Here is a 25007-nt window from a genome sequence, read left to right as displayed (position 1 = left end):
CTTCGTAACTGCAATGTTTTGCTTTAACAATCATGGCAAAAAAAAGGATCATAAAATTGGACATGACTCACTTATCAAATGGAAATAGAAATTCTGCTCCCAATTGTGGTCGTAAGTCAAGGACTACTTGTACAGTATTTTGGAACCTATTTGCATAAGCGAATCTTCAATATGTTGTACTTCAGCACGCATTCTAAGGAATAACATCCCTTTAAACCTCCCTGAAGGTGGAAATTTTAAGTAACGTAGCATGAGTATGGAGTACAAAAGGTGGGAGAAGGGAGAGAGAGAGAGATGAGAAAGAAGAGGAATTACAGAGACACAGGGACAGACACAGATAGAAAAAGGCAGAATCACTCAGAACAGGATGTTAAAAACTCCCTTGGAAGCTCCTCACACCCTTTGATGAGAGAGCAGAGCCCAGGATCACACACAAGGGGAAGCAAACACACAAGTACAGAGATTAATTGTAAATTAGTGAGAAAACAAGCAAAGAAATTCAAACTTTAAATAAAAATAAGGATGGCTTAAAACAAATTTAAACAAAACAGAAAGAAACATGCAAAATTTCCCAGTTTTCAAATTAACCAGCTGCTATTATACTCTACCACATAAAAAGCATATAAAGCAACAACTCAACCTCATCTCCCCTGGATGTTTTTAAAAGTTCATTGCAAGGGATCTGGTAAATCTTTTCATCTCTGGGAAGCCTGCATTATTCTTTCATAAATAAAATGAAACTTTCTTTTCTTCTCTGGGTAGGAATTTGTTTTTAATTGGATACATTTTTAAAAGTGTTAACATTTAGTCATTTTGCTTTCTCTTGTAAATCATCCTTAAGCTAGCTGGTGGGTTTAGGGTCAAAGGGCATGTGAAAGGACAGGAGGAAAAGAAAAAACATATACTTACACTTCACCTGGAGAATCTGGTCACTTAGATTAGCTTGGATGTAAGATCTGCTGTAATTCGGTAAGACCAGACCTAAACTGGAAAAGGAAAAGAGGGAAATTACAGTGTTACCAAAGCAGCTGCATTGGTGATGAAAAGAGTCTGAAAAGAAGACAGTAATTGAAGATTTAAGGCAACAAATTGGCTTAGATTTGACTTTCAGGTTTGAAGACGAATATATCTGGAAGGAACAGGATTGGGGACACCTGCCTTAAGACTTGAATGAAAGTGTTGGATGTTGCAAATTGTCCAAGGAATGTTTAATGAACTGATGTTATACAAGAGTGAATCTCAGAATGGCCTGTCTTTTTCAGGAATGAAATACAGGTAAAAATAAAACCAGTATCTTTAAAGGACCCTTGCTGGAAGTAGAATTAAAAGTGAAGATTTGAGGAAGTTATGCTTATAATGTCTTTCCCAGGAGAGTCAGTTTGCCATTCCATGTCAAGAATTCATCTAAATAAACACAAATTCATGGCAGACATAAAGTTTTTCTTATTCTATGCATGGTTCTCAGATAGCTGGATTAGAAATAACTGGGTATTTGTTGAGCTATCAAGTGATAAATTGGTTTTCCTAGAAAATTTCAGAGGCATATGTATATTTGCAATAAACAACAATCCACTAGATGGCAGTCTTACTTAAAGAGATTCTGGTAGCAGACTGCAAACATGATATAATCTTGATATTATAATAGGTAGCTCCCTCTTATTACATTACAGTGAGAAGATATATACATTGGAAAAGTGTTGTGTTTTTTTTTATAGAAAAAAATCAATGGACGCTTCTCCCAGATTTTATTTTTACCCTTCAAGACCTAAGGGTACAGATAATAATATAAATGAATAGATCCACAAAGAACATCTGGAACTGTATATTTTCAGCATTAGCCATTTGTGGCATCAACCAGTGATGGCTGTGCTGACATAGCATTAAAGAAGAGAGGCTTTTTATTTCCACAGTGATAGCTGAATGATACCATAATCTCTAGAGCAGAAGTGTCAAAAAATGTCAAAGGTCAACTCTCCCTTCCACCTAAGCACTTACTCAATAACTACCAAAGTCCACATTTGTTACACTCTTTGATGCTGACTAGTTGTTGTACCAGTCCAGAATTGTTCCTAGTGTGGTGTGTTCGACCCAACCATTCCTTTTCAAAGGAATGATGTCAAAAATACTTTAACAGACTACTACTGAATTCTAAACCTATTGTTCAGTGAAAAATATAGAATTTCAAAATAACTTAAAAGATCAAGTCATTATGTTATAATCACTTTGGCAAATATTGGCTATCAACCTTAGTACAGTTGATTTCAATTTAGACCGACTTCCGATGACTTATATGGACATCCCTGCACAGTTTTCTTTAGGAAAATATAGTTTACAATTGTTTTCTTCTGCTTAAATACTGGTTTCCTAAGGGGATCACCTCCCAAGTACTCACCAGAACCAGCCATATTTAGTTTTCCAAACTAACGAAGACTGGCTAAATGCTGCCACCCACTAAAAAGTTATCTGTTTAAATCAAGACATTATGGCCAATCAGTAAATCTTTGAAAAATTAGATAAAATTATGAAGAACACAGGAGAGAGAGAGAGAGAGAGAGAGAGAGAGAGAGTGACAGACAGAGACAGAGAGAGAGGGAGGGAGAAAAAGAAATAGAGAGAGAAATAGAAATTGAATTTCTGGTGTCTTTTCTCAATCAACAGAATTGCATTATCTTCTAAAAAACTCTCTTAGGAGTATCTTTCCTAATATTCTTTTAATCATCACTGATGGAGTAGTGTTTTTCTTGGCTACTTCCTTACCTGTAGTTTGTACTTTTGATAGGTGCCCAAGTGTAGGTTCTATGAACTTTATCAACATACCTCTGTAGATTCAAAACGAATGAGTGACTAAATATTATTCATTACATTTATGAAGAACATTAGCTAATTTCAAAGATTTTTGGCCACATTTCATTCTTTATCAAATAAAGATGGTAAATAAACCAATGTATATCACAATAAAGTTAAATAACTAGTGAAGCATATATTCCAGTTAATCTAACCAATCCCAACTACTAATCTAGTTCTTGTATTGAAGAGCTCAAAGTCTTTTGAGCTGGCCCTACTTACAATGCATTTTAATGTTACAACTGGCCAAATCTAGAAAGACTCTGCGAAGTTTAAAACATGTGTAATACATAAGTTAAAAAAAACTGATGACTATCCAGACTAAAACAGCACTCCCAATATTCATAAATGACTCAACAGGGTCTCCACAGATACCTTAACACCAGGTGTGGGAACAAAGCAGGTCTTAAGAGACATGGCCAAATGAGGCAAATATTTACCTCATCAAGGGATTTTATCAGAGTCTTAATATATTGTTGATCTTTATTTCCATCTATCATGCTTCGGCGAATCTAAAGATGGGAGAACAGAAAATGCTGTGAAGTTGGGTCAGGATACATATCAGGGGTAGCACTTACCTTTTTAAACTCTTCTGTTCAAATCCCCAAAAAATCTCTCAAAAGGATAGGATTTGCATTCGTGCATGATTCATACTATGGTATAAATGCACATACACACCCATACGCAATTTACTATATAGAAATATAAGAAATAATTATGCAAGTACAGGTAATCTTTGACTTATGACCTCAATTGAGCCCAACATTTCTGTTGCTAAGGGAAACATTTCTTAAGTGAATTTGGCCCCATTTTACAAACTTTCCTGCCATGATTGTTAAATGAATCACTGTAGTTGTTAAACTAGTAACATGGTTGTTAAGTGAATCTGACTTTCCCATTGACTCCACTTGTCAGAAGGTTGAATAATCTGATCACATGACCCTGGGACACTGAAACCATCATAAATATGAGTCAGTATCCAAGTGTCTGCATTTTGATTACGTGGCCAGGGGGGTTCTGCAACAGTAGGGAAAAACGGTCATAAGTCACTCTTTTAAGTGCTGTTGTAATTTTGAATGGTCACTAAATGAACTGTTATAAGTCGAGGACTTCCTGTATACATGAAGAAATTATTCCAAGTTGCCATCACCAGCACTACAAAAATCCTAGCACTAAGTTTGCCAAAGGAAAAATCTGATGCCCAGATTTGCAAAAGTAAAAATTATAGAATCTTACTATTTTGCATTGAGAAAAAATTGCTACGCCATTAAGAATCTTTTTTCATTTTTTAAAAAGTAATTTTTTATAGTTTTTGGAGCACTTATAATTTTGTTTTTTGGGTTGTTTTAGGCTACTTTGATAGAAAGATTATATAAATGTTAATACATATGATATATAAATATATAATTATTGTGGGTATGCATTTGCCTCAGATAAAGCAGAGCTGATCTATCGTTATCGCTTACCCTTTCTTTGTTCTCATCCTCTAGTTCAGCATCAAGGAAATCCAGGGTTACAGCTTCTTGAAAATTGATGATCTGAAAGAATAACCCCAAAGTAGTAAGTAATGGGTAGTATGAATGAGATGAGAATTCAAGACTATCATCCTGTTCATCTTCAGAGTGTCATAACAATCCTTGTTCTATGCCCTGACAGATTTTTGCCGTCAAGTCAGTGTTTGTTTATTTATTAAATTTATATGCCACCCATCTCACTATCCAAAGTTGACTCTTAGCGACCGCCAGAATAAGTCCCTGCAGGTTTTTTGGCAAGGTTTTTCAGAAGTGGATTGCCATTTCCCCCTTCCTAGGGCTGAGAGAGTGACTGGCCCAAGATCACTCAGCTAATTTCATGCCTAAGGCAGGCCTAGAGTATACATAGTACAAATGCTGCTATAAATTATGATGTTCAGTAATGAGAGATGCTGACAATTCACAACTGAAACATTTTCTACAAAATGCATATGTAGGGAGTAAATATAACTTTTCCATATACACACAAGAATCTCAGTGTTAGATGTAGGGGGAACTGTAACTGGAAAGAATGCTTTAGTTGTAAAATTAATTATTTTTCTGTAAGACACTTCAAATTGATTAAGAGACAAGGCAAGGTATCCTTACTTTAAAACAATGTATCAACAATATAGGTAAGATAAAGGAACCAATTTGACTCTTCAGCAGGTCACTAAGAAATGCATGAATTATATGAGACCTTATATTATACTTCTATTGATTTATAAAAAGCGTATGATAAAGTGAACAGATTGATTTATAGAATCTTATATACAAATTGGAATTGAAAGCTGTGGAGTGTGTTAGATGTGATATGTGGTGGAAATAAAACGCCCTAGAATAAATGAAAATGATCAGTGAACAGAGATAGCAAAAAATTGTCAAAAAGAATTAAAGATATTAACATAGGACTTAATACCAAGATGTCAAAGAAAAAACTGCTTTTATTGCTTTGAAAGCTCCAAACCAAGTTTCAGTGTCCCAAATATTCTGATTCTAATCTGATTTCTAAGTAGGACTAATGCAAAAATGAAACAGGACATCAACAGTGGATATTAGGATAGAGTTCTACCACATTATTTACCAGGATAAAATTTTACTAGTCACTTTTCAATCTCTACACCATCAAGTGTAAGTCTGAATGCCATTGGATCAATTAATTAATTAATTAATAAAATAAGAGCTTGTCATTGTTATTTGGGAGCACTCAAAACTAGTTAAATTCTCAACTGTCTGGAAAGATATATTCTACTCATATGCCAAAATAATGTCTTCTGTCTCGAGTTGAAAGAATAAGATACTACTTAAAACAAGGCATTTCTATTAAAAGCTGTTTGGATTTAAACCAGACACCTACACACACAAAAAACATAAGGAATTGGGCTGTTCGTTGGGTGATTTTACCATGCTGAGTAATTTGAACTGTTATTGATCAGAGTCACAGTGAAGTGACTAAATAAATTGTAATGGTTTCTGTCCATCTCTGCCACATCTGCCTATTAGTAAGGCTGATAAACTGAGCTGGAAATTTCTGCAAATGAAATGTATCTCATTCTGATCAATGCCATTTTCCAGTTCCTTAATTTCAGGCTGCCCTTTCAATGACAGATTTATCTGACTAGTATTTGAGCTAGAAGCCTGTTCTTTTTGCTTCATTCTGATGAATGCAGAACTTCTCCTGAGATAAATAAGCCCAAGGCTTTCATCCACTCCTTTTCTTTTGGTTAATACCCCTGAACAAGTAATATCTCATTAAGGAGGTTTAGTTAATTCTTTCCTATACTTGCTAAGAAAGAAAGAGAAATACATATATTATATTGTCAAGATGAGTCAATAGGTGCTTTGTGACTCTCAGAAACATATTTTCTCTTCCACTTTAAGCAATGAGCATTTTTGCCCACAGTAAATAAATCCCAGCCTACAGCCATAACAATTATTTAAATCCCAAATATCTGAATTTCCCACTGCCCAACATCCTTAGTCATCATCAATGCCACTAAGTTAGAACAACCATGTCTATAAAGTCAAAGGGAATGACTAACTGAAGGTTCAGTAGCTCTTGTCATTTATACATCAAATTCATATTATGGAACTTTAACCAAAGATTCCATAATCAGAGATGGCTTCTATGTTTTCTAATCCAGTTAAACAACGTAATTCTGCTATGGCTTAGTTGATAAGCAGATATTGTGCTGGTTTTTGTCTTATGTATATTCTCAAATTGGCTATCTTTTCTCACTTTGTTGCTGAGGAAATTAAGCAGGTCCTCCCTGTGTGTTTACCTGCAACATGTAACTATTCCTTCAAGATTTGCCATATTTAGCATACGCTGTGGTGGCTACCTTGTATTTGACACCTATGAGCAAATGTGTTCAGGGGACAACTAGCTGAGGGAAATACTATCATCATGCAATCTTATGTATATCTTCACATTTAATCCAGCAGAGACAAATTGAGCTCAGTCCCTGGGAAGTATCCATAAGATTATAGCCTCAAAATCCCACTTTTTTTTAAAGGATAAATTATATATTTTGATGTTAATGTAATTAGTTAAATCTTTGGCTGCAAATCTAATGTAAACATTGAAAATCTCTCACCAGTTATTATGCTCATAGACAATATAATGCACGTAATAGTTAAATCTTTTTTTGAGTCAATGACACTATACTTTGTCTTTATGCAGAGGGCTATGCCAAAATGATTGCGGGAGGCTCCCAAGAAGAACACAGCTAAATCAAAAGAGCCAAAGCAAATATTTTAAATACAACTATATCCCTCTAACCAGCCCCCACCTTGAAAGTAGCTAAGCAATAAACCAAGAAAGCTGACAAACTTTAAAGTGCTGAAAATGTTAAGCCTCGTAAAAGGATTTAAAGTGTGAAAAGCAAAAATTCACCACTGTTTCTTTTTTAAATTTTTGCAGTAAACTGTGCTGTCAGATTTAGTGACAATGATATGTGGATTTCAAGGTTGCATGAAAACTTCGCAACCATATTTGCAACCATACAACCAAATAAAAGTGTTTTGTTGGCCGTCTCTGGTTAGAGACAGGCTTTGCAAGTCTGTTCTACTATTGTGGACATAGGGAAAGATGAATTTTCTGGAAGAAAAGCTTCACACCTGACTAGATTAGAGAAAAAAAAGTCCTGCAGGAAGTTGAAACCCAAGGATCTAGGAATGTAAAGGAATGAACATCAAAGGAGCAAAAAAATGAAAGAAAAAGAAGGGATGAAGAGAGAGTTCACAAAGTCACAGCGAAGGGAAAGAATATGATGTTTAATTCATTAAAAAGTTTCGGGCAATAGAATTTATTCCACATATAATATAGGTGCCAAGCTTTGATTATTAGTCAGTAATAAGTATATGCAACTATACATCCTACAGAACAGGAATACTGATATTTTCAATTGCCAAGCTCACTTTCTGGCCAGATGGTGGCATATGGTGATCAATCTGTGACTCGGAGGTGGCTAAAGTGTGAGTGGTGCCCTTGATTGTGACAGCTGTTTGCATACGCTTTCAGTCTAATGGCAAATTGCCACTATTAACATTTCCACCCAACTCATTAATTCCTATTCAGGCAGTATGAGATACTCACCTTTGGACAGACATATTCAGTATCCACATAATAGCAAGAATATCTTTCCCGGAAAAATGAAAGGGGACAAACTTATTGCAGTCAGTTTGGGGGGAAAAAATGGAAGAGCTCATCATGATAAAAAAAATGGAGAAAGAGCAAAAATTGTCTATTTTATGGTTGCTGCTAACACGATGGAGTAAACGAGTACATTTTTGTTTTGCAATGATTTTGAATATGCATTCAGTATGCACAAACTTGTCCTTACCAGAGGTCGCAGGTTTGGATGTAGCAATACATATCCATTCAAGTCAATAGCAAATACATAGCCATTAGCCCCCAACTGGATGGAAAGACAAAAAACAAAGGAAAATCCTCCTGAAGAGAAACAGATTACATCTCAAAAAGACAGAATGGAGTTGCATCAAAGCTCCTTTACCATGATACTGTGTCAACCACCTCCTGCTTGTCCAATACCCAACCCTAGCAGAGAGTAAAGGTCCATCACATTTTCTAAATTAAAGGAGAAGATTTCAGTTTGCCTCAGTGATCATCCTCCAAAAGATGAAAGGTGGTTTGGGGGTAAAGTAGAGAATTTAAGGAGGGCACTCCTAGGAAAACTAACACCTCTCTTCCTATCCCGCTTGCTTTTTTAAATAACAGAGTTTGAGGGAGACAACACCTTCCCTACTCACATTGTATCGCGGTGTCAGCTTCTTGATATCATTTAGAGCCACATCAATCCCCACAACACCCAGGATGAGCTGGTTCTGAAAATATATAAATAACAATGACAGTTTCATTCATTACATCATTCATTATTCTGTTATCTGAAATTGGGCAAGTCGGGATGTAGACTCTATTGATTTCTACTGTTTATGTCCAAGGTAACCCTCACCACTCTTTGAGCAGTCCTGACAGGGAATTCCAGCAATTTTAATTTACCTGGAGCTCACTGATTTGGAGAAAGAGGATAGAGTATGTCATGCCCACAGAATTTATTGATTTAGTTAGTATACAACACATATACTTTTACATTTTACAATTGAACTGTTCAAAAATGATAGGTAGACAGTATGTAATTATACATGAGAAATGAATGGAAAGATCAATATGTTTTCACAATATGAATTTTGCTCTAATATTTGGGAGAAGATGTGTTAATTTCCTGAAGGGGGCTGGATGGAAGGTGAGCTGTAAGCTGTGAAAGAATAAATTTCCAAAACCCCTTCTTATAGCAAGAGAAAGTGTAAAATATCACAATAGGAGTGTCTGTCAGTTTTAATGCTGAATAGAGAGTTGGAGGACACAGAGCACCAAAGTGAAGCCTAGGATTTATCAACCATATTTGCACCACCATGAATGAGCTTTCTCATATTTGTTGTAAGGAGTCATGGTGGTGCAGTTGTTAGAAAGCAGTATTGCATGTTAACTCTGCCCATAGCCAGGAGTTCAATCTTGACCAGCTCAAGGTTAACTCAGCCTTCCATCCTTCCAAGGTCGCTAAAATGAAGGCCCAGATTTTGGAAGACAATATGCTGATTCTGTAAACTACTTAGAGAGGGATGTAAAAGCACTATGAAGCGGTGAAAGGAAATTGTAAAAGAATAATAAAAGAAGGCTAGTGGCAACATTCCCTGCTCCCACACCTCTCCAAAGTGCAGATGTACTATATTTTTGGTCAGCCTCATACAGAAATAAGGAAATTCATTGCCTTTTGTGCTGTGGTCAAACTGAAGAAGTGGTGCATTTTGGCTCTATGATTTACATCGAGGGTCTTCAAACTCGGCTAGTTTAAGACTTGTGGATTTCAACTCCCAGAATTCCTGAGCTAACATGACTGGAGGAGGAATTCTGGGAGTTGAAGTCCACAAGTCTTAAAGCTGTCAAGTTTGAAGACCCCTGGTTTACATCTTTTCCATTCCATTTAGAATAATATAGGATGGTTGTTATGGCTAAGTTATCACAACTATTGTTGCTCTGCACTAGTCTGGACTATGTATATAAATTGGCTTACTTTTCCAACAATACTAGTGAAGATCCTGCTCTCAAAATAATTGATTATGGAATTATCAGCTGTTGATTGGGACCTTTCCCTTGTTGTTATGTATGCTGGTTATTTCAAATTCTTGATACAATACTAAACTAAAACATTAAAATTAAAAATTCCATTATGTGTATGAAGTGAAGAAGGTGATAGATCCTTTTAAAAATTAATTTTAGTGAATAGAAACAACATAAATTTAAAGAAAAGAAAAGTAAAAGAGGTAAAAGAAAGGTGTTAAGTAAAGGCAGAAATAAAAGAAAAGATAGAAAAGAAAGAGATAAGATAAAGAAATGGATTCCAATATTTACAGCAGTTATAAATACATTTATATTTTATTCCCTCTCTTTTAAGGTTACATTGTGGAAAAAAGAAAGAGGTCTGGAATACTATATGCCTGAAAAAGCTGGGGAAGATTGTTGCAGTCCTTTCCTATAAGAATGTTGATGGAAATATCTAATTATCAATATCCTTCATCAGAGGCTTGTAAGGCAGAGCCAGAGAAAAATGAAGCCTGGAAATGAATTTCTTACTTGCACTGTTCGCCCTTTAAGTGATATAAGTAGCCAGGCTTGGCCTGGTTTGTAGCTCAAATTCTAAACGAATATCTGATTCTCAGCACCGTTCTTCAAGAGGACCGGACATCTTGAACTTAGGTCTTCTGAGTTATGGCATAAAACATGTTAATCCTGGGAGCCATACCATAGTACTGGAGAAACCAGGCTCTTTCCAATGACTGATGAAAATGCATAGCCGGCCTTTATTGGGTTCTTCTAAAGAAAAGCACATTTTTCCCCCTTAAAAGAGACACCTGTAAGAAGCCACCGTATAATGACTAAATTGCGCAGCATGGGATGCTCATTTCAATGGAGCTGCCATGCTGCTTTATGAGGCCATAACCAGGCTCCCGGGAGAATAAATGGCTTGGTCTTTGGCCTTGTCACTTACCTAGTTGGGAAACAGATCATTGCCTGCTTAAAAGCAAGCTGACATAGAATCCCATGGCAGATCTATTGCTGCTAATAAATCTAAACAAGTAGAGATGTAGGAGCATAAGGCAGATGAGACAGATTGCTATAGACATGCTGTGAATCTACCCACTGGGGAGAAAAAGAAATGTGTGATCTACTTAGTGGCACTTGTTCGCCTTGCAGTATAAGGTGATAGAATATATAGCCACTGCATTTGTTGATGCTGCATTAATATAATTAGCAATAATATTATTTGTTATTATTGCATGCTCCTTTGGGCTCCCCATGAGAGGCCGCAGAGCCAGGTTTTGACTCATTTTGGGAAGACTAGGAGAATGGGGGCCATCTTATCTTGGGGGAGGGAGAATAGGAGAATGGGGGACATCTCATCTTGCGGGGGGGGAGAATATTCCACAGGGTGGGGGCAACAGCAGAGAAGGTTCACTTCCTAGGCCTGTCAACTGGAGTTCTTTAACAGATGGTGTCTAAAACTTACCTTCCCTGCCTGACTGGGTGGGATGGGCCAATGGGGCAAAAATGGCTTTGTAGGTAGCCTGGTCCCATGATAGGTAGGGTTTTATAGTTCATAACCAACCCTTTGAACTGAAGCCAGAAGCAAACTGAAATGTGTCCTTCTTTAGATGACTAAAATTTAGATGACTAAAATTGCCCATGTGGCTGCATTTTGTAATAGGTGAAGCTTCTGGATACTTTTCAAGGGTAGCTCCATATACAGCATGTTGCAATAGTCCAAATGAGAGCTGATCAGGGCATGAGGGACCAAGTGGATAGCCTTCATATTCAGGAAAGGGCCTTATTTGCCTTACACATTGATAAACGACAACAGGAATTGCCATCTGATAACATAGTCACATGTTGACCATCCCTGATGAGGCCTTAGTTTTACATATCCCATAATTAATTTGGGTCCAGGTGTATTTTTAACATATCATTACTTGCTTTCTGTAATATTGCTATAGTTTTAGAAGATTCTCTTCCAAGGGATGCCAGACTTCTCCAACCTGGTGCCCTCCATCTGCCTACCAGATATAACAGAATTCTGGGGATCATAGTACAGATGATCCCCAGTATTCTCAGTTATATCTGGTAGGCAACCCATCGGGAAAGGCTGTTGTATCTATTTAGCATCTTATTCTTTGTCTGTCCATCCATCCATCTCACATCAAGAAGATCTGATAACAATTTAGAATCAATTTCAGGAAAAGATGATTTTCAGTTGAGGATGCTACTTGACTAAAAATCAAGGAATAAATCAAGGAATACTGTGGATTCTCTGTGGAGCAGTTGTACAAAGCAAAGGGGATGAGGACATAACAACCACCACCCAATATGATTTTGGTGGCAGCTTCTTGCAAAATAGGAACATACCTTCCATTCACTGCTCCCGTGAGACTGACCATCATCAGTGAGGTTAAATACAGGCAGAGTGCCTGTTACCACTAAACCCAGGGCCTAAAAAGTTAACAACAACAACAAGAAGAGTAAAATATGGCATTATTTGTAAGACCCTAACTGGCCAAGTCAGAATTACCAGCATCTCTAACCAGTGGTGGGATTCAAATTTTTTAACAACCGGTTCTGTGGGCATGGCTTAGTTGGTGGGTGTGGTTTGGTGGTCATGAGACTGGGTGGACGTGGCTTGTGGTCATGTTATTGGCTGGGCGTGGCCAACTCAATATCACTCACATTGAGGCACGCATCTCCTCGCCTCGCCTCGCCTCTCATGACTGTAGGGATGCTGCAACAGTCGTAAGTGTGAAAAATGGTCATAAGCCACTTTTTTCAGTGCCATTGTAACTTTAAATGGTCATTCTACACAAGCAAAGTACCAGCAAAAGAGGGGAAAAAAACTCCAGAGAAGTTCCAGAGACAGGAAGTCTAGTCCTGCCAAGAATGTAATAAGGGTTAATGGAGAGGCAGTTTCTGTAAGCAACACCAGAATGTTTCCTTCCTGCCCTCCTTACAGGATTAGGCCAGTAATTTCTTCTAACAACCGGTTCTCCAAACTGCTTAGAATGTTAACAACCGGTTCTAGAGAATAGGTGCAAACTGGTAGAATCCCATCCCTGTCTCTAACTCATAAAATTGAAGAGTGGAGCAGTTAGACTTTGGGAAGAAAATGAGGAAAAGAAACCACTCAAGATTAACAGGTTTGAGAATCTAAAGGGATATGGAACACTAAATGTATTTACCAATTTGAACCACATTACAATGTATGAATCACATAAGCAAATGGAACTGGAAAAAAAACCTAGTTGTGATATTTCATAAAGCTGTTTTCCTTACTAAAGCATCCTGATAGACATTGGTCCATTGAACCTGCTTCGCTTTGTTTCCAGCCAAGACCATGGGCCTTCCCAGGACATTGAGATATTCCTGCAGGAAGCAGAAGGAGACTAAAACTAACAACACATAACATGCATTCATCCAGAAACAGGAAATATAACAATATGTGTATATCATAGCATTATTTGTACAGCAAGCTCACAGCAGCGTATCTTTTGAGGATTTATTCATTTGACAATTTTCAGCAGCTTTCAGATTGAGAAACAGCAGTTTCCTCAAATGCCCAAAGCCACTTTTCTTCTAGCTGAAGTAATCCAGATGTGCTGAACTATAACTTGAATACACTTTTGTCAGCTGAAAAATATAATTATTGCAGTCCAGCAGACACATGTTGAAGAAGCCTGCCTAAGCAATCAATTTTGTCAAAATGTTTATTCAGTCAATCTAACAGTTCCACCTTTAACTCATAGCTCAATTTAATCTCATTATCACTAAACCTGGAAGCCTGGCCTGTTTCAGCTCATCTCCAGCACAGTCTATAAACTGGCAGCTTCACATGTTTCTACTGCATTAGATCCAAATCAAATTGTACCTGCACTGAAACTGCTTGGACTTCATCATAAAACTAGTGCCAATTACATAAGGTCTGCCTCTAAGTTATATCATTGTGATTTATATGCATTATACTTTTTGTCTTGGGTTTAAAAAATGTAGCTAAAGGGTCCCATTAAAAGTATTTTAAAACTAACAACTTATAGTATTTATCCACTTTGATTACTTTAAACCTAATTTGAAAAATTAATTTTAGAAGCTGAACCACATTTAAGGTATTTTTAATAGTGATATGATATAGTTTTATTATTGTCCAACTGTTATAGGCTGGCATTGCTGGGGATGACATAAGGTACAAACTTGAAAAACAAATAAAAAGATAGATAAAATATCTCAACCCACATATTAGGTGAATAAGCATTCATATAAAAAAAACTGTTTGAAATCTGCTATCAAAACCTTTTTTTTCCATAAAGGGGAAAAATCAGAACATTGGTCTCTGTGGAGAAAAAATATGGGTTTTCTATTGAATAGAAAAGCCGGAGAGAGATATGGAATATAGAATTGTTAATATCAACAAAACTTTAAAAATGCAATATAAATAGTATTATATAGAGAGATGAGGTCGAACCTTATTAATTCATCTATTTACAATTAAGAGACTGTGATGAATTATGTCTTTGACATGAGGGGGGGAGAAGAGAAAAAACATTTTCTTGCCTTGTGTAGGATTCTCTTTAACTCTTCTTAAAATACTGCAGCTTGCAAAACCCCCAGCAGGTTGTAAATGGCTTTTGACCCTGTGTCTCTCAGCACAGTCCCACTGAGGTAAAGGTCACAGCCCAACTACTGGTTCCCTTCAGTCCTACAGTCTGTAAATCCCTCCTCCACTCCTGCAACTTCCTTCTCTGCTCCCTCACAACCTTCCCCCCTTTCCCTCCATGGTACATTCCTCCTAAAGAGGGAAAATCAGAGTTTTGTGCAGAATCCTCATTCTCTCCTGTCATAATTATTCTTCTTTTGAATGGTAAACACCATAGTAGGAATGCAGTAGGAACACAGAAGCTTCATCATACAAAGTTCCAGAATTATCACCATGCTTTGCATTCAGCATGCTTCTGCGTCAAATTGGCAAGCCTGTTTGGAAACATTTGTTTGGAAGGAACTCTTGAACGATTGTTAATTAATTGTCTCACAACCATCATTTTGAGAAATGATGACCTATGTATACAGAGGCATGCTGTCATTCATACTACCATCAACAGCCTTTTTGGAAAAACCTTAAGAGGGAGAGCTAGAACATGGAGAAAATATTATTTTCGTTATATTTTAAAAGTTTTTTAGAATTCCCAGTAGAGGTCTAGTTGCCTTACATCCATGCTACCATTTCTGCTGTTTTAATAAATTGACCAGATGAACTGTACTTTAGTGGAGTGGTGCCTTGACGATTTTGCAGTCAACCCTGATTGAGAAAGCTCTGATAATTTAAGCACCAGACAAAATGATAGACAAGAAGAAGAAGGAACACTGACTTGAATTCATTTTTATATCTGACTGATCAATGTACTCTCTAGCTGACCAATGACTTTGAAATCTGAGGACTACAGGATTGGTATGAATCTAGTTTGTATATATTTAATAATGGTTGCCTTCAAGTCAGTGTTTGATTCCTATCAACTACCTGAACTAGTCCCTGCATTTTTCTTTGCAAGGTTTTTCAGAAATGCTTTGCCATTTTCTCCAATAAGTCATTGACTCATGATAACCCACCTGGCTTCCTGCCTAAAGAAGGACTAGAACCCATGGTCTCCTAGTTTCTAGCTTAGTGCCTTAACCACTATGACAGACTGGCTCTCTTTTGGAGATGGGCAGCAATAATAGTGTGAAAAACTCCTCAAGAATTTCACTTTTTTGGGTGACATTTTTTTCAGCAGATCTTCCTGCAAGTCACCAGGCAAATACCCCCCACCCCAATGAGTTCTGAAATGTAGGGACAAGAAAGAGACATTATCAATTCATTTAATTTCATTTTTCTATGGAGAATATGAGAACTGGTAGTATTTGTTATTTCACAGTGGGTGATTGCCGAACTATGATAGAATGACATGCTTTGATCTTTCCTATTTGGTTGGCTGGGGAGTGAGCATAAATTGGCATATGATGTTCTCAGAGTCTTCTCTGCATTTGTTGAAAAGGTGAAGTTAATTACAGGTCAGAATTCAATTCTTTTATGATGAACTTGGATGGAAACATTGGTCTTGCAAATATGTTTTGAGTTGGCAGTGTAGAAGCAGAATTATTGAAATACAATTTACAGAGTAGTGATGAAGAAAATGGCAATCTAGTTCTTATATTCAATAAATACAGTTTTTCGTGAGGACATCTCTAAATTTCAATGTTAAATTTAATTTCATGATTTCATACAGGACTTAAAGATTTCTGCATGAACAATTTCTATTATTGGGGAGCTGAATCTGGTCTAATACACAAAAATAGTAATGAAAAGCATCTACTCCTACAAGCTTTCCTTCTGGAAAGAAATATGTTTCTGGAAAATAAAAGTTGTTATAACTTTCAAATGAATCCATCTTAAGGTACCAATGAAAACGAAATCCCACAAACAATCATCATAGACCAGCTGTGTCAAATGCACAGGCTTACCAAGCATGATTTCTTCATGTGCCTTAGAGAACACATGAAAAATTGAATATTTCTAACATAACTGAGGCCCTCTTGGCTATATTAGACTGAGCTTAAATTAGACAACAAGATACAGTGCTTCAGATGGGCAATTAAAACAACTTTCTTTACCTCCATCTATTTGAGCTGCTTAAAAATCCCCTATACTTCAGTGCTGGGATTCGATTTTTTTTACTACCAGTTCTGTGGGTGTAGCTTGGTAGGCATGGCTTGGTGGGCGTAGCAGGGGAAGGTTACTGCAAAATCCCATTCCCTCCCCATCCCACCAACCTGATTTCCAGCTCTGTTCTCCTGTGCAGGGCAACAAAAGAAGACCCAGCCAATCAGCTGGGACTCAGGAGGCAGAGAATAGATTGGGGCAGGGCCAGTCAGAGGTGGTATTTGCTGGTTCTCCGAACTACTCAAACTTTTCCCTGCTGGTTCTCCAGAACTGGTCAGAACCTGCTGGATACCACCTCTGCTATACCTGTTGCAAAAATGCCATCAGGAAAAGAACATGTGAGCAGGAATCAAGTTGGACTTATACATGCATGAATTTCATTGTACATTTGCATGCTGGGAGGTACTTGGGACCTCACTATATGTGCAGTTAAAGAATCAGACTTCTGCACATGCCTTAACTAATGGTAATCTATATGCAGGCTGTAGTGGAAATCAGAATTTCACACCATACTCTGCATTTTAATGTGATACTAATGTAAACAAGGAAGGAGGAGTAATGGCACGATTCCTTCAGCTTCCTTTCCTGAGTTCTTCAGCTTGTGGAAAAAGACTGAATCTATTAAATGCATTGGAACTGAAAAACCAGAAAGCTACCAGAAGAGGAGCAAATAGAGGCAGAAAGTTGAACCTTTATGAACATACATTGGATTCTGTCCTTTTTGTAATTCTGTAGGAGTGATTGTGAGCAACAGGGGAGGAAATGATGGGAAGAAATAGGGGAGACGACAATGGAGGGGTGGGGAGAAATGGCACCAGCAATTCCATATGCTGAGAGCCACACTGATTGCTGGTTAGTCTTGGTAAGTACAATATGGTAAGGGTTAGCATGTTCCAGTCAGTCCTTTCCGTCAGTATGAAGGAAACGCACACTTTCCCCAAATCAATTAACCTTCCCTGCAGGTTGTCATGGAGAAGCGTGGCAGGCAAAAATTTCAGCCTTGAAGCATCAAAAGAATGTATGTATTATTTCTGGATGATGTAGTACAAGGGAGGGAGAAAGGGGTGAAAAGACAAAATGAAGTGGGGGTGATGAAGAAAAGATATGGGCAGAAAGTGAGAGAGGAAGAGGAAGAAAAAGAGTGGTAGAAATAGAATTACTGAAAAGCATTCTGGAGAAGAATAGCAATCAATAGAAATCTGTGCTACAAATTCACTGAAGGTCATACACATGTAGTCTTAATCAGGGGTGGGGTTCTACCAGTTCTGTCCACCTCTGTAGAACCGGTAGCTCTGAAGAGCAGCAGACATAGAACTGGTTCTATGTCTGCTGATGTTTTTGCTGACCCACCCACCCGGGCTCTTACCTGATCTTTATTTCCTGATTTTTCAACTTCAGCTGCCGAACGAGGCACAGCTGCAGTTAAAAAAACAGGAAAAGAGGGCTGTTTCAAAGACTGCTTCTCTGCAGGCAGCTGCTGATGACTATTTACAGGTGTGCGGCTCTAGCGTGCAGGGAAGCTCGTAAATCCCGAACCGGTAGTTAACCCTGTCGTATCCCACCCCTGGTCTTAATTCATTATTATGGCAGGAAAGTTATCTTCCCACCCTCCTACCTCTGTGCACTCAATCATGGAAAGCATTTATTTACTGTGGTTCTTCAAGACCTGGTCATTATATTTTGCTTTTCATATGATTGTCAACTATAGTTGGCCTCTAGGCAAAGTCCTTCCAAAGCCACATAAAGTCTTTCTGCCTAAGTACTGGTAGAATATGCAAACTTCTCAATTCTGATTCCATTTTCTGGGACCAAGCCAACAAACAGAAATAGGCCGACAATTATTTCTTAAAGGTATTTCCAATCTTATTCCAAGGGATGTGGAATTCAGGTTGGTATTATGATAGATACAGTTATTTTCCCATTTTAGAATGCTTGTAACATAAATTACACTGAAATAGGACCTCAGATTACCCTTTAAGTTTGATAACTTCAAATTATCCAAATTATCATGATTTCCTTTGAGTGAGGCTGTACTTGTAACACTTCTAAGTGATTTCTGAATTTCCATCTGAAAGTGGAAATAAATGTATATATTTCATGGTTCTGGAGACCACAAAAAAGTGTGAGTGTCAGTATGTGAGTGTCAGTGTGTGCGTGTGTGTGATATCAAGACTATGGAGCAAGAATTGCTTAGTCCTGCTTAGTCCCAGTTATTTGGAGGATACCTTCAGGTTTACAAATATCCAATTGGAATGTAGAGAACCTGGTGCAGAGGCTAGTTCAGGTTATGATTAGCCAAATCCAGAGTGGTAGCCATTTTGTGATTGTACCCACCAAATGCTCTCAAATTCTAAATACCTTTCGACATCCCAAACAAATTGCCTGCTGCTCAAATATTTCACAGTATAAATGTGAAGCTACTATAACAGAGGTAAACAAGAATGAAGTCCCGTTTCCCTTTCTATATCCTAAAAATGCCACTTTAAAAGATTATGGGTATAGATGCATGCATTAATTCCATTTTTTGATGAATGAAAAATTGAAAAAAAAAACCCTTTCTTTTCTGTATCATTTATATAACAGTTCGTTATTAGAGGAGACAAGTGTGCTTCCTTCTTCTCTTGGCTGCTGTAAAACAGCAAGAAAGGAAATGGAGTTGAACGATTGATTCAGCCCTATTGATTGACTGTTTGATTTATAACCGTCTTTCTGCCAGGAGCAAAAGGTGGAGTGCTTAGCGTTAGAAGTGATTTCCCCTCTCCCCACCAATCTGGTTTTCCTGAACTTTCATGAGACAGATCCTCTCCATGGTTGAAAGGGTTGGCAAAAATAAATGGTTTTCAAGGTAAACGGTGGGGATCTTGCTATCACATCACTAGCCTGAACAGCACAAGTGAACTCAGGCTGAGTGCCTGGAAATTCACCAACTCTCTCACGCTTTTGCTTTTATTCAGCAAGTAATTAGGTTCTGGGGTTACGTTGAACATTTGAAAGCAGCACTTTGCAAAGTGCATTGCTGTGAGTGAAGTGCCCCTCCTAGAAGCCTTGATGCAGCCACATCACAGCTACTTTGAGGTTTTCTCAGGTTGCCTGTGCTTGAACAGCCCATATCTTTTTGCCGAAATGGCCCCATATAAATGACATATAAATTATGATCAGCCCATCAAGAGATATCAAAAACCAAACCCTGATGACAAAATGGTTTAAGTTTATGGAAACCAATATTCAAGGCTTCTTGAATAAAACTGTCTCATTCTTGTCCTGATAAACACATAATTGTGTAAAGTGCCTGTGCTTGTGGGGCTGCAGTTTCATTATTGTGCTGTTGATTATTCCAGACGGACAAATATGTGGCTTTTAAAACATATTTAATAGCAAGCACAATTGAGGCCAATAACTTAACATCTGGCACTGCTACATAGCTGCCTTACTTTAGTACCCTAATTTCTGCACGGTAGCAAATGCTCAAACACTTTAAATCTGGGATATAAATGGCTCTATTACTCTGCTGTTCTGCTTCTCTCTGAGACTTCAGGCAGATGAAATCTGACATTTGTGATGACAGGCAGTTTAATCATAGACTCCCATAATTGGACTCAAAACTTAAGGCAGCTGAGAGTCCAGTTAAGTGTGATTATTTGATAGGCATGCTTGTTGTCTCTTTTGTGCTTCAGTGAAATGAACACAAAGCCTGTTTGCTAATGCAAAGCTCTTTGGGGAGATAGATTAGATGCTGTCAGTGTTTATCCCTGCCATAGGGGTGTATTTGAGCAAGTTCTTTCTACTATGTGTTATGGTGGCAAAAATTAAACAACTAATATTTGTGCAATGAAATGGTTACAAGTGAAATTTTCCCAAGGTGGTGAAAAACTACTCCTTCTGTACTTTTTCTTAACATGAAATGTGTCTTTGTAGATATATTTGGAATTAAATTTATAACATGATCATATCTTCAACATATTACTTTTTAAAAAATCATTATTTGCCTAAAAACAGATTAATTTTTGCAGACATGCTGAGAAGTAGGGTTTTTTTTGCATTTCCTACGTGGAAGGGAAACAAGGTCAGTCTTGTGTTCATTTATCTGTATAATAATAATTAAGCAAGGTATGATAAGCGCATTACAGAAAAATTCTATGGGATGAAACTGTCTTGAACAATATGGAACTTCTGACCATAACAATACTGGTCCTTCATTATGACATATCCTAGGGTGGCCACCCTTTAATTTCAACAAAACCCTTGTTTCCACTTGGAGACTGCTTCTGAACTTCGTGCTTGAAGTTGGAAAAGAATGAAACTTTGATTTTGGGTTTTACTGAGTGGATTGATATGTGTTATGGTGGATCTTTACAGAAATAGCTGATTCATATTATTATGAAAAAGCAAAAAGTTGTGATTTGATGTGAATGCCTTATTTTACTACAACAGAGAGAGCTGGAAGTCAGTGTTTCTTTTTTACTCTTTCCCCTTTTCCTCCCCATTGTTTTTCTATTTACTTTTGTTTTTTACAATATTTTATAACTCAGTAAAAATGTTAAACGTCTAAACATCAAAATCCTGTGCAAGAATATTGATAAGAGAGAAACGATGAGAGAACGGGGTCAGAAGAATACAAGTTTCATCCTAATGTTACCTATCAGTGATTTCAGTTCTCATAGGTCTCTTGTAGAGAAGTAAGCAAGTGGAGCGGTCATATTAAATAGCTGATGCCAACAGGGGGCAGCACAGTTTGAGAACTGCCTGTTGTGCTTAGCTTCCACTATAGCTGCTAAGCTGGTCTGCTACTCTCAAATCCCACCCTGGTTCTGAAACAAGATTCAATATGCCCATCCTCCAAGTGACATCATATTGCAAGTATTAATGGAATGTCTTGGGACAGGTGTGCTGTGTTCACAGGATGCGATTGGATGTACATGTTTAGGAAAAGGCATACAAGTGCTAATATTTGAAATAACAGTATTCACTGACTCCCAGCCTCCACCAGCCATTTCATTCATTTTGTTAAGCACTGAAGACAAGGATGCTACACTTCTTCTCAAGTAGTGCTTCGTTATGTGTTTATTTTAAGAAAAAGGAGAACAGCTGGATGGATGAAGGGAACATTTACAAGTGAAATGAGTACTTGAGGTTGCATGTTTGACTCTGATCCATTTTGAAGAATCGCAGATTCCTCTTCTCTACATTTTATCAGGAAAAGGCTTCATACTGTCTGTTTGGCACTCAAATAATGCTGTTAAATGAAAAAGGGCAACATGCCAGAAAGCACAATAGGGAATCAGCCGATCAATTTGTAGCTAGTTCCACTGGAGCCTCAGAAGGAAGCCAAGGGATGAGGCTGGTCCAATGCCCTGTCTATCACTTGTCCCTAACTGATGCTCCCAATGATGGGTAGCAGAGGTTCTGTGCAGAATGAATATTTATTAGAATAAACTCCATCCTGCAGCATTCCTTACTTTTTCCCTCCTAAAAATGTTCTGCTCTTTAAATGGAGCAATGCACAGATAGCCAGGAAAGACTTGGAGGTGGTGACAGTGTAAGGTGTGTGGTGCTATTAGCAATTTGCAGCTTGACTGAAAGAAATACATATTTATTTGTTAATTTAAAAGAGACTGGAAAGTCTGCACAGGTCTGTGGCTGAAATCAATGAAAATGACCATAAAAGCCAAATGGCAATTTTTCATATTTACTTTTAACCAAGCTATCAACATATTCAACAGCGGGGTCATCTGGCAACAAGTCTTTAGATCAGGGGTGTCCAACCTTGGCAACTTTAAGACTTGTGGACTTCAACTCCCAGAATTCCGCAGCCAGCTTTGCTGGTTCTGGGAGTTGAAGTCCACAAGTCTTAAAGTTGCCAAGGTTGGACACCCTTGCTTTAGATGATCAGATGTCACATTATACATACATACATACATACATACACGCACGCACCCCTATACATTATTCTTAGTTTTAAAAAAAGGCTTGTTGATTGCTGAACTAACTTCTAAAGGGAAGAATATTCAAATAGATGAAAAGTCAAGCTACAGTGCATCTGAAACTCACAAAATATAGGAAAAAATTGTTATATATTTTATGTCCTCCCAAACCATCTCATGATCTAAATAAGTTTGGATAACTAGAATATCCATATATCTGCTAGGTCAGGGATCTCCAACCGTGTTAACTTCAAGACTTGTGGACTTGAACTCCCAAAATTTTTCAGCCAGTAAAGCTGGAAGTTGAAGTCCACAAGTCTTAAAGTTGCCAAGAGACCCATGTACTAAATTATGCTTTTCAATAAGCAGTTAGAAGAGCTGGATATCTAGATTTTTAGTCTAATCTAGAATAGAGAGTATGTAGTTCTATTTTCTATATAGTGCCTTGTACTCTATAGTATATACAGCAGAGATACTAGATTGATACATCAAGTGAATAAGTATTGCTATAGAGGTGAGATTGGTCTTGAAATAACAGGAGATGACAGAACTATGTTGCTTGAGCAGTATGTAATGCCTCACAATTCTGATGAAACAAGGATACGCTCCAATCTCCTTTCTCCTTGGGCCGTATGAAGCATGGGGATGAAACTTCTTTCTCCAAAGCAACTAAGTTTAGGAGTGGAGAGAAAACTTGGCTCAAGAGAAAGTATGCCCTTTAGCAAGTCATCCCAAAGACACAAAGCATATCCCTAAACTCCTTTCTAGCAGATGATTCAGAAATGGAAGAGATTATCACCTTGAGGTGATAGTGGAGAAGATGCAGGGTTGGACTAATTGATTTTGCATTTCTTTAGCATAGTCTCTAAGCCTTCCTTCCTTCCTCCCTTCCTTCCTTCCTTCCTTCCTTCCTTCCTTCCTTCCTTCCTTCCTTCCCTCCCTCCCTCTCTCCCTCCCTCCCTCCCTCAGGTATTCAATCTTTTATATTCAAAAGTACAAGACAGGGGATTTAACTTGTTTTAATAGAACCATCAAAAAGCAATTCACCATGAAGTAAAGGAATAGGGCAAAAAGAAACTGAAATGAGCAAAATATGCAGTGCCATTTTCTCTCCTCCCTCCTGCAGCTCTTTGCTAATTTCCACATATATTTTTTTTTAATCACCCAAGTTCCCAGACTCAAGTGGAGGACCAAAAAATTAAGAGTGGGATTTCAGCTTCAAGCGATTCATCTTTTATTCTGTGAAACAAAGGAGAAAGATATAAAATCTGGAATATATCTGAAAGTCAAAAGATGATTTCACCCCTGTTTTTAGCCCTCTTGGGATTGGAAGCAGAGGAAAAGATTTACCTATTGAGAAAACTGTCCCAGACTCAAGCACCATTCTCTGAATATCACATGCAATTTATGCCCAATTTCCCAATCTGCCAGATACTTTATTCTAGATTACATATTCCATCATTCTCTGATATTAAAATTGGGTTTAAAGATTTAATTCAAAATAAAAGCACTAGCTTTGTGGAATCTATTGTAAGGCACGTACTACAAATCCAATAAGGCAGCAACTGGCTGGATCTAACAGGTATTTGTGATATGAATTTAATAATAATAATAATAATAATAATAATAATAATAATAATAACAACAACAACAGCAGCAGCAGCAGCAACAACAACAACAACAACAATAATTTTAAAACTAGATTTTTTTTTTCCTTTCTAGCATTTGGATATCAGACAATATTCATTTAAACTGCCATAGCATCCGATGAAATACACACAAATTATAGGAAGGCAACAGATTACCAGCTGAAAATCAAAATATAGATTCTACAGAGGCAACATAGGCAAAATATTTTAGGATTGCTTCAAGCATCCATTTTATTTAATATTGTTTTAAACATACAAATAAAGAAGACAGAAATAAATACTGCAAGTGTGGGAAGCCATTCAGTCAGAATGTTATTAAGGTTATCAGGTTGTATGGAGGTAGGAGTGTATTACAGTTGTAGAAAAGAACATGTTTTTTAAAAATAAAAGTGAGGTCTAAACTACATATTAGAGGCATGCACTTTTCTTATCCCTTTTTTTGATGCATTAGGCTGCATTAGTTCTGAAATAAATTAGAAGTGGATCAGAACCCACAGTTTGAGCCATATGTAAATGAAGATAGAGCAACAACATGAATGGAGTTGGCAGGATGACAAAATTGTATAACAAACTCATTTTTCAGTGCAGATTTCATGTAGTTAGAATCAGGGCCACATGTCCACCACTACAACTATAGAGCTCATTTTATTTGGGTTAGGAAAAGTGGGAGATGTTTCCTTACTGCCTTGCCCAATTATTGTGGCCTGTTGGTCACCAGCCCCTCCAGCAGCTGAATCAGATAAGGAGGCAGCGTGGGAGTCAGGGCCAGCA

The 25007-nt window shown here is 37.5% G+C and overlaps 1 protein-coding gene and 1 long non-coding RNA gene across 4 annotated transcripts in view; one reads left to right on the top strand and one right to left on the bottom strand.

Moving 5' to 3' along the window:
* Positions 1–25007, bottom strand: part of CACNA2D2 (calcium voltage-gated channel auxiliary subunit alpha2delta 2) — a 636728-nt gene that overhangs the window by 39717 nt on the left and 572004 nt on the right. For both annotated transcript variants that reach the window (XM_087924067.1, XM_026725351.2), the window contains exons 15-22: positions 13255–13344; positions 12337–12420; positions 8628–8702; positions 8201–8275; positions 4311–4382; positions 3285–3356; positions 2758–2819; positions 910–986 (exon numbers count right to left, since the gene is read on the bottom strand). In XM_087924067.1, the coding sequence (XP_087780193.1) occupies positions 910–986; positions 2758–2819; positions 3285–3356; positions 4311–4382; positions 8201–8275; positions 8628–8702; positions 12337–12420; positions 13255–13344 (607 nt within the window). The remainder of the gene's footprint in view (positions 1–909; positions 987–2757; positions 2820–3284; positions 3357–4310; positions 4383–8200; positions 8276–8627; positions 8703–12336; positions 12421–13254; positions 13345–25007) is intronic.
* LOC113453947 (uncharacterized) overlaps positions 1–25007 on the top strand; it is an 89231-nt gene that overhangs the window by 53219 nt on the left and 11005 nt on the right. For both annotated transcript variants that reach the window (XR_015741667.1, XR_015741668.1), the window contains one exon: positions 4335–4404. This is a non-coding gene — a long non-coding RNA (uncharacterized LOC113453947). The remainder of the gene's footprint in view (positions 1–4334; positions 4405–25007) is intronic.

Source organism: Pseudonaja textilis, chromosome 2 (assembly GCF_049901715.1).
Source record: "Pseudonaja textilis isolate UNSWEBS1 chromosome 2, rPseTex1.2, whole genome shotgun sequence".
NCBI lineage: Eukaryota > Metazoa > Chordata > Lepidosauria > Squamata > Elapidae > Pseudonaja > Pseudonaja textilis.
This window is presented reverse-complemented; position numbering and strand designations above follow the sequence as displayed.